The sequence below is a fragment of the Mandrillus leucophaeus genome, unplaced genomic scaffold (assembly GCF_000951045.1).
Source record: "Mandrillus leucophaeus isolate KB7577 unplaced genomic scaffold, Mleu.le_1.0 Scaffold18, whole genome shotgun sequence".
NCBI classification, from domain to species: domain Eukaryota; kingdom Metazoa; phylum Chordata; class Mammalia; order Primates; family Cercopithecidae; genus Mandrillus; species Mandrillus leucophaeus.
Genome location: NW_012101809.1, coordinates 1,584,099 through 1,592,848, shown reverse-complemented (window position 1 = coordinate 1,592,848; position 8,750 = coordinate 1,584,099). Strand labels below are relative to the sequence as shown.

The window sequence follows — 8,750 nt, the reverse complement described above, 5'->3', positions numbered from 1 at the left end:
TTGGAGAACAGAACAAGCAAGACCAACAGGTGAATTTGAAGAATGATCATGTTTGGGGATGGGAGGAAGTGCCCGTGAAGGACAGGAAAGCAAGCAGCCAGAGAAGAGAGTCAGACAGGCTCATTTCACTAGTACAGCTCCTGCAGGAGGTGGTTAAGCTGTCTACCTGAGTTGCTCAGGTTCCGAGTTCCCATCATCCCTGGATGGGTCTAAGTCAGCTCGGGGAGAAAAAGGACACAACATTCTGAAATGTCAAAGACCTGCCTGGTTTACTCTTCTTCCCGGTTATCCCTCCCAGCCTCTATCCAACCCTTGGCTTCCCAACTCCGTATTTAAACCCCGCCCACGTTGAACCCTTCAACTTTTCTTCACTCCCGGCTTCCTCCGTCAGATTTGGCCCGGCTCAGCCGCCGTGACAGGTCTTTGCGCATGTGCAGAAGGGAAACGTGAGGAAGGTGAAGATGGCGGTGGCCAGGACGGGGGTCCTGGGAGTTCAGTGGCTGCAAAGGGCATCCCGGAACGTGGTGCCGCTGGGCGCACGGACAGGTCCGCGAGAATGGGAGAGACCTCATTGTGGGAAGGGGTTGCCTGAGGTTTGGTGTATCGGGAGGGGGGATCGTAGATGCCGCGGCGGCAGACTCCGGGTAGGGAGCGGAGGTGGCGTTGATATCCAGAAAATAGGATGGAGGGTCGCGCTGATCCTGCGAAGTCCCGATCTCGGATCTCTGCAGCCCCTGTGACTTGAAGCCTTCGGAGCGGCCGGAGAGCGGGCTCGCTTCTGACCTGTTCTGTTCTGCGCTTTAGCCTCCCACATGACCAAGGACATGTTCCCAGGGCCCTATCCTAGGACCCCAGAAGAACGGGCCGCCGCCGCCAAGAAGTATAATATGCGTGTGGAAGACTACGAGCCTTACCCGGATGACGGCATGGGGTGAGACAGAGAGGGTCTGCTCGCACCCAAGTAGTGATGGGAGAAGGCCGGCTGGGTTGGGTGGCTTGACTGTGACCCTTTCTCCCGAACCTTCTCGTGACCTCTCAGAGTCAATGGAGTGGGTGCTTTTCTCTGTGGAGGGAGGTGGGAGGGGGTGGGTGAGCAGCTGCAGCTGAGAGGACTTCAATTTTCTCCTTGGCTCAGGCTGTTTCCTTAAATGAGGAAGCCGAGGTTTTAATAGCTCCCTCGAGGACCCCCGAATAGCAGGAACCTTCCTTGGCTCTATCCAGAGCGTGGAGTTTCATTTAGATTGAGCATCTGCTGGGCCCAGGTGCTGTCATCCAGGCATGTGACCAGGCTGGAGCTGGACTCCTATCATGAGAACCTTATTTGTAAACGAGTACTCTATATTTATGTGTACGTCTCTTTAAAAAAAAAAAAATTTTTTTTTCTGTTAGTGCTGTGGAAATCGTAGCAACTATTAAGCAGATTAAACAACCAGCCCCCTTACTTACTCCAGTTGATGTTATCCTATCCCTTCCACACTCTTCCGTATCTGTACCCACATAACATCCCAGTGGTTAATTATCTGAAGTGATTATCATCACCTTTATTTCCTGTCCTAACATCACTCTTTCAATCTTGGTTTCAGCAACTTCTATTCTTCTTACTATACACTCATTTTCTGTAGCATATGCCTAGTTGTCATCATTTCCTGTTTTGTTTTTTTTATGTTGTGGACAAGAGCATTCTTGTTCGAAGTCAGTGTCAGATGAACCTGGATTTGTTGGGGGAAAACCCAGCTTAGCAAGAGGTCTCATGAGGTATTAAAGACATGGAGATGACTGCCAGCTGGGTGGTCAAGAACACAGTTATTATGAGAAGAATGGTTTTCTAATTCGTACTCTTTTTGTTTTTATTCCTATTAGCTGGGTGACTTTGGATTCAGACTCTAAACTTTAATTTTTCATTTTCTGTCTAATGAAAATCAGAGTACAGTCATGTGTCATTTAACAACAGGGATACATTCTGAGAAATGTGTTTTTAGGTGATCTCCTTATTGTATGAACATCAGAGAGTGTACTTACAGAAACCTAGATAGTATAGCCTGCTACACACCACAGCTTTATGGTATGGCCTATTGCTCTTAGGCCACAAACCTGTACAGCATGTTGTTGTACTAAATACTGTGGGCAGTTGTAACACAATGGTATTTGTGTATCTAGACATAGAAAAGGGACATAAAAATATGCTGTAAAAGGTAAAAAATGGGCTGGGCACTGTGGCTTACACCTGTAATCCCAGCACTTTGGGAGGCCAAGGCAGGCGGATCACGAGATCAGGAGATCAAGACCAGCCTGGCCAACATGGCGAAACCCTGTCTTTACTAAAAATACAAAAATTAACCGGGCGTGGTGGTGGGCACCTGTAATCCCAGCTACTTGGGAGGCTGAGGCAGGAGAATTGCTTGAACCCGGTAGGTGGAGGTTGCAGCGAGCTGAGATTGTGCCATTGCACTCCAGCCTGGGCGACAAGAGCAAGACTCCATCTCAAAAAAGAAAAGAAGATAAAAAATGGTACACATTTATAGGGCAGCTTTATTATAAACTTACGGTACCGACCCCCTTTGTATATGTGGTCCATCGTTGACCGAAGTGTTATGTGGCAGGTGACTGTAATTGATTGCTAAATTCCCTTTCATCTATAATATTACATGATTGTGTGACTTTTTTTCTTTTTATTGAAAGAAGTTTGGGGAAGCTGGTTTTTTGTTTTGTTTTGTTTTGTTTTTTTGAGACAGTTTCACTCTTGTTGCCTAGGCTGGAGTGCAATGGCGCGATCTCGGCTCACTGCAACCTCAACCTCTCGGGTTCAAGTGATTCTCCTGCCTCAGCCTCCTGAGTAGCTGAGATTATGGGCATCTGCCACCACACCCAGCTAATTTTTGTATTTTTAGTAAAGATGAAGTTTCGCCATGTTGACCAGTCTGGTCTTGAATTCCTGACCTTAGGTGATCTGCCCACTTCGGCCTCCCAAAGTGCTGGGATTACAGGCATGAGCCACCACACCTGGCCCTGGGAAAGCTTATATACATTAAAATATTTCAGAGCTTGCCATGAACTTTTAAATACAATTTGGACTTCTATGGTTAGTTCTGTGCTTAGTGACTAGAACTTGAGCTCTTGTCTTGAGATTTAGTTCCTTTGTCCTTAGGTGAGGCAGTTATCTCTGTCACTTGGTTTCTCATCTATAAGATGAGGAGACTCTGAATTGTCTGAGGCTGCTCACAGCCCCTTCCAGAAGTTCCTGCTGTCTCTCAGGTATGGCGACTACCCGAAGCTGCCTGACCGTTCACAGCATGAGAGGGATCCATGGTATAGCTGGGACCAACCGGACCTGAGGTTGAACTGGGGTGAACCGGTGAGAGAACCATATCTCATTTGACCTTCCTTCTCCCTTTGTCTTCCTGGATATTCTTTAGCTCAGATGGCACTTCTTTGACCAAGTAACACTAAGCTTTTCTGCTCAAGGAAGTAAGGTTCAGTGATGTGAGATCTGAGGTTGCATGTGGCACACTGAATGGGACATCTGGGAATCATGAAACTCTGTACTGTGAAAGTTGTGCGCTTCCATGATTGAGCTGTCCCTATTCAGCAGAACCTAGAAGAACCTAGACAGAGGCCAGCATCCAATCCTGTAGGGCAGTGTGCCTCAGACCTGGTTCTCAGTATGTTGCCCCAGGGCAGTAGAATGCTTCTGTCTAACCTTGTATCAGGCTCTGATCACTGGGGACTTGCCTGCATTTTGCAGGAAGAATAGTATGTGACAGCTATTTGTCTTTCTGTCTCAGATGCACTGGCACATAGACATGTACACCAGGAACCGTGTGGATACATCCCCCACACCTGTTTCTTGGAATGTCATGTGTATGCACCTCTTCGGTTTCCTGGCTTTCATGACATTCATGTTCTGGGTAGGGGACGTGTACCCTTCCTACCAGCCTGTGGTGAGTATCCGAGAAGTGCTCCCTTAGGCATGTTTGCTTAGCCCCATTTCCTGAGGGAGTGAAGTCTCTGGGATAGGAATCCAACCAATACCAAGCTTGGCTTCCTGGAGTCTTAGGAGATAGGAAGATAGAAGGGCCTTGACCCACTGGCCTGCCACAAGTACCAGAGCACTTCTCCACCCCTACTTCTTGGACCAGTCTCGGTGAGTAGATACACTTGAAGACCAGATGAGCAATGAGTGTGTGGAAACCAGCTAGTCTCCAGAGTTGCCATTTGGGGATTATATTTATCAACAATATTTCATTAAGTGATCTTTACAGTAGAGTTAAGGAATCTTGAGCTAAAATCTTACCCTTTGCTGGACATGTGAAGGGCACTTCCTGTAGTATATTGGAAGCAATTAAGTGTCCACTACAGGCATAGACTTACATTTTGGAGAATGTAAAGGACGTAGAAATGAATTATCTAGCTTTAAGGAAGGTTAGTTAAGAAAATTTAGATAAGTTACATGAGCAACATTTGAACAGATATGTGGGAATTCTGTACAATTTATGTGTATATATGTGTATAGTGAATGTATGTGATAGTATATGAGTTAGTGTCAAGGAGAAGGGCTACCTAGATGCTAACACACACACACACACACACACACACACACACACAAAGGCTTTGGGTGGTGGAAAGTTGGAGAAAACATTTAGGGCAAGGGAAAACAATGAAGGAGGCCAGGCATGGTGACCTGTGCATGTAATCTCGGCACATTGGGAGGCTGAAGTGGGCAGATTGCTTGAGCTCAGGAGTTCAAGACCATCCTGGGCAACATGGTGAAACCCCGTCTCTACAAAGTATACAAAAAAATTAGCCAGGCATGGTGGTGCACGCCTGTAATCCCAGCTACTTGGGAGGCTGGGGCACAGGAATCCTTTGAACTTGGGAGGCGGAGGTTGCAGTAAGCTGAAATCACACTACTGCCCTCCAGCCTGGGCAAGAGAGAAAGACCATCTAAAAAAAAAGAAAAAAGAAAAAGAAAACAATGAAGGAAAAGGAAGGTGAATGAGTTAGCTAGAATAGAATAGATGTATAAAATGGTTCCTAAATAACCAGCTGCATTGGTTTCCTGGAGACTTGCTAAAAATCCAGATTCCCAGGCCCCACTTCTTGGTGGTCCTAATTCAGTAGCATCGCAGTAGGGTTCTAAAAGCCATATTTTTAATAAGCTCCCAGGTAATTCTGATGTGCACCTAGATTTGGAAATCACTGTGTTAAAAAGTATTGTGAGATAAGTTGATCAGTTAGGTTGGGCAGCTTTTATGTCATTGCTAAGGGATTTGGACTTGATGGTGTAATAAAGCATTAATTTGACAAATATTTATGTACTCTCTACTATGTACCAGGTGCAGACTGTGCTAGCGGTTGGGGATACAGTGATGACTTGGTCTGCCTCTAGGTGGCAGGGAACCATTCTGGGTTTTCGAACAGAAGAGTGACATAATGAATGCTGAGTTCTTAGGATGATTAATCTGGGAGTAATCTCCAGGATGTATTAGAAGGAGAGAAACTGAAAGCAGGGAGGCTGCTGTGTTTGCAGTTGGCTGCCCAGTGCTACCTCTGCAGAGACAATCAGTGTCCTGAAGGTAGCTGGTATGTCTGTGTGCACTGACACGAGCCTTCCTACCAAGCCCCAGGGGCTCCATGCTGGAGAATGCACGTAGGGCTAGAGTGAGCACTAACTTGACTTCAGGAGAGCAAGAAACACAGTGTGGCTCTTCCATTTTTCAGTTCTGTAAGCATATCACCCTTTTCTCCTCCCCTTGAGCTGTGTTCTCTGACAGCTGTTTGTTGGTAAAGCCAGCAGCCCCTAAAGCACGTTCCAGCCTTGTCTCCTCTGTGCTTTCCCCCACCACTGCTCCTGCACGCCTCATTTGCTGGGCCACTTTAGTGGTGGAACCATTAGAGGCTGAGTGACTTAAAGGAGATTGAGTCTGTCTCGACCCCGAGAGAGAGTGGGATGGATGGATGCATCGTCTCATTTAGAAAGCATTGCCTCTGACTCTGACACTCTCTCTTTTCTATTTCTTTACCTCCCTCCCTCTCTTCCTCCCTTCCCCTCCTTTCTCTATTCCCTTCCCTCCCCCCTTCTCCTTCCCCCTCACAGTGTAGGCACCACTTCTCTTACAATTTAGGCTTTCTCTCTGCCTTGGCCTGAGTGAGGAAGAGGATTGCTGTTCCTGCTGTCCTAGCCCAGCTGGGTCTGACTAGAGGCTACTGCCTACCCATTTACCATGCATGATTGTTAACTCAGTGGGGTGTAGCCAGGTATTGACTGAATGTATGTTCTTGCTGACCTGTGTTTTTTCCTTAGGGACCAAAGCAGTATCCTTACAATAATCTGTACCTGGAACGAGGCGGCGATCCCTCCAAAGAACCTGAGTCGGTGGTTCACTATGAGATCTGAGGAGGCTTCGTGGGCTTTTGTGTCCTCTTAACTAGGACTCCCTTATTCCTAGAAATTTAATCTTAATGAAATCCCTAATAAAACTCAGTGCTGTGGTATTTGTGCCTCATTTTCCCAGGAATAGTCACTGCCCTGAGGAACCGCATCCTTTTCCCTTTTTTTCTGCTTGATGTCTGCCCTCTTCCCTGTTTTCTTATTCTGAAATTTAAAGGATAGGAGGGTGGGGTGGATGGGGGCTTAGGCACAAAATATTAATTTGTTAATTTCACTTGGGTTATGAAGGTACTTAAGGGTTTTAGCCATGTGGAGGTGTTAAGGTTCGCTCCTTTTCCCATTTATAGGGTCAAGGAAGAAATGTTCCTAACTTCCCAAGTTGAAACAAGATTTATTTCCCATAAAAAACCTTTCTAGTGTAGGTCTGGTAGCTCATGCCTATTATCCCAACACTTTGGGAGGCTGAGGCGGAAGGATTGCTTGAAGCTCAGGACTTTGAGATTAGCCTGGGCAACATGACGAGACCCCATCTCTGCAAAAAAAATTTTCAAAAAATTCGCTGGGCACAGCAGTGTGTGCCTGTGGTCCCAGCTGTGCAGGAGGATGAGGAGGGAGGATCATTTGAGCCCAGGAGGGTGCAGTGAGCCATATTTGCAACACTGCTCCAGCCTGGGCAACAGAGCAAGACCCTGTCTCGAAAAAAACCTTGGCATGGCGTGGGTGCTCAGCCTGTAATCCCAGCACTTTGGGAGGCCGAGGCAGGTGAAACACTTGAGGCCAGGAGTTGAAGACCAGCCTGACTAACATAGCAAAACCCCATCTCTACTAAGAATACAAAACACTAGCTAAGTTTGGTGGTGCATGCTTGTAATCCCAGCTACTCCGGAGGCTGAGGCAGGAGAATCGCTTGAACCCAGGAGGTGGAGGTTGTGGTGAGATGGCGCCACTGCACTCCAGCCTGGGCGGCAGAGCCAGCCAGACTGTCTCAAAAAAAATCTCCTTAATAATAGTGGTTAGTTGGAAAAAATTGTGCTCTAACGTGTTTTAAGTGTATTACAGGACTGATAAGTGTTTTTGTCCTGTCTGCCTAAGGCTGTGACTGCCTCTGATCTTATTTCTGTTTTAAGAATATTCCTTATTCCAAAGCAGCTTCTGAATCGTAGCTTCTTAATAAGTCGACATTACCTGTGTTTATGAATTAGAGGACAGGCAGTGAGTTACTACTGAACATGTTCACAGCTTTGATTACTTTTAATGACTCATCCATACTCCTATGACAGCCTTAGAGAAAAACTATGTTTTTCAGAGTCTATCTCGTTCATCTGTTTTTTGTTTTATTTAGAGATAGGATCTTCCTCTGTTCCCCAGGTTGAAGTGCAGTAGCACAATCATAGCTCCCTGTAACCTCAAACCCCTGGGCTTAAGGGATCCTCCTTGCTCAGCCTCCCTAGTAGGTAGGATTACTGGTATGTATGACTCCTAAGTTTCTTATTTTTTGTTAAGATGGGATCTTGCTATGTTGCCCAGGCTGGCTCAAACTCCTGGCCTCAAGCAGTCCTCCTGCCTCATCTTCCTAAAGCACTGGGAATACAGGCAGGAGCCACTGTACCCAGCCCTCATGCATCCATTTTTAAGTGAACCAACCCGTATTCCTTTGGGGACATTTTCTTAAGTTACAGTATATGCCAGAAAACCTGTCCCAAAAGCATACATTTAATGTGACCAAAAGAAGCAAGTTCATTCAAATTAGATGTGGAGTCCTAGCTGTGCAGGCAGTGAGAGACCTTTTGTGAGGTCAGGGAGTGGATACTTGTGGAATGCTATTCTTTGAAGGTCCCCACTGGCTTTTTATGTGTCTCCATTCTCTATAGCATTTGACAATCATTTCCTTAACAAACACCTGTGTGTCTAATATGTATCAAACACTGATAAGCCCTGGAGATATAAAACTGAGCAAGACAAAGTAATCGCCTTCAAATATTACATAGGAGACCAGCAGTTATAATGCAAAGCAAAAATAATTCTTTATCATTATTACTATTGAGACAGGGTCTCACTCTATTGCCCAGGCTGCAGTGTAGTGGTGTGATCACAGCTCACTGCACCTCTAGCTCCCAGGCCCAAGTGGTCCTCTCATTGTAGCCTCCCAAGCAGCTGGGACCACAGGCATGCACCACCACACCTGGCTAATTTTTATATTTTTTTGTAGAGACAGGGTTTCACCATGTTGCCCAGGCTGGTCTTAAACTTCTGGGCTCAAGCAGTCCACCTGCCTTGGCCTCCCAAAGTGTTGGGATTATGGGTGTAGACCACTATGCCAGGCCAAAAAGAATTTTTTTCTTTTTTTTTCTTTTTTTTTTTT

The 8,750-nt window shown here is 46.2% G+C and overlaps 2 protein-coding genes across 4 annotated transcripts in view; both read left to right on the top strand.

Moving 5' to 3' along the window:
- Positions 1-306: 306 nt before the first annotated feature.
- On the top strand, positions 307-6,503 carry NDUFB8 (NADH dehydrogenase (ubiquinone) 1 beta subcomplex, 8, 19kDa). Of its 3 annotated transcripts, none has more exons than XM_011977401.1 (5): positions 307-455; positions 805-931; positions 3,253-3,352; positions 3,783-3,938; positions 6,302-6,503. In XM_011977401.1, the coding sequence occupies exons 2-5, from the start codon at positions 813-815 to the stop codon at positions 6,392-6,394; spliced, it is 468 nt and encodes a 155-aa protein (XP_011832791.1). In that variant the 5' UTR covers positions 307-455; positions 805-812; the 3' UTR covers positions 6,395-6,503. The 3 variants fall into 3 exon arrangements, with proteins under 3 accessions (XP_011832791.1, XP_011832790.1, XP_011832789.1); XM_011977400.1 differs by having other exon boundaries at positions 393-546; positions 6,095-6,503; XM_011977399.1 differs by having other exon boundaries at positions 393-546; positions 6,302-6,492.
- Positions 434-8,750, top strand: part of SEC31B (SEC31 homolog B (S. cerevisiae)) — a 44,463-nt gene continuing 36,146 nt past the window's right edge. The window contains exons 1-4 of the mRNA XM_011977402.1: positions 434-546; positions 805-931; positions 3,253-3,352; positions 3,783-3,938. The gene's annotated coding sequence lies outside the window, so the exon portion shown is untranslated. The remainder of the gene's footprint in view (positions 547-804; positions 932-3,252; positions 3,353-3,782; positions 3,939-8,750) is intronic.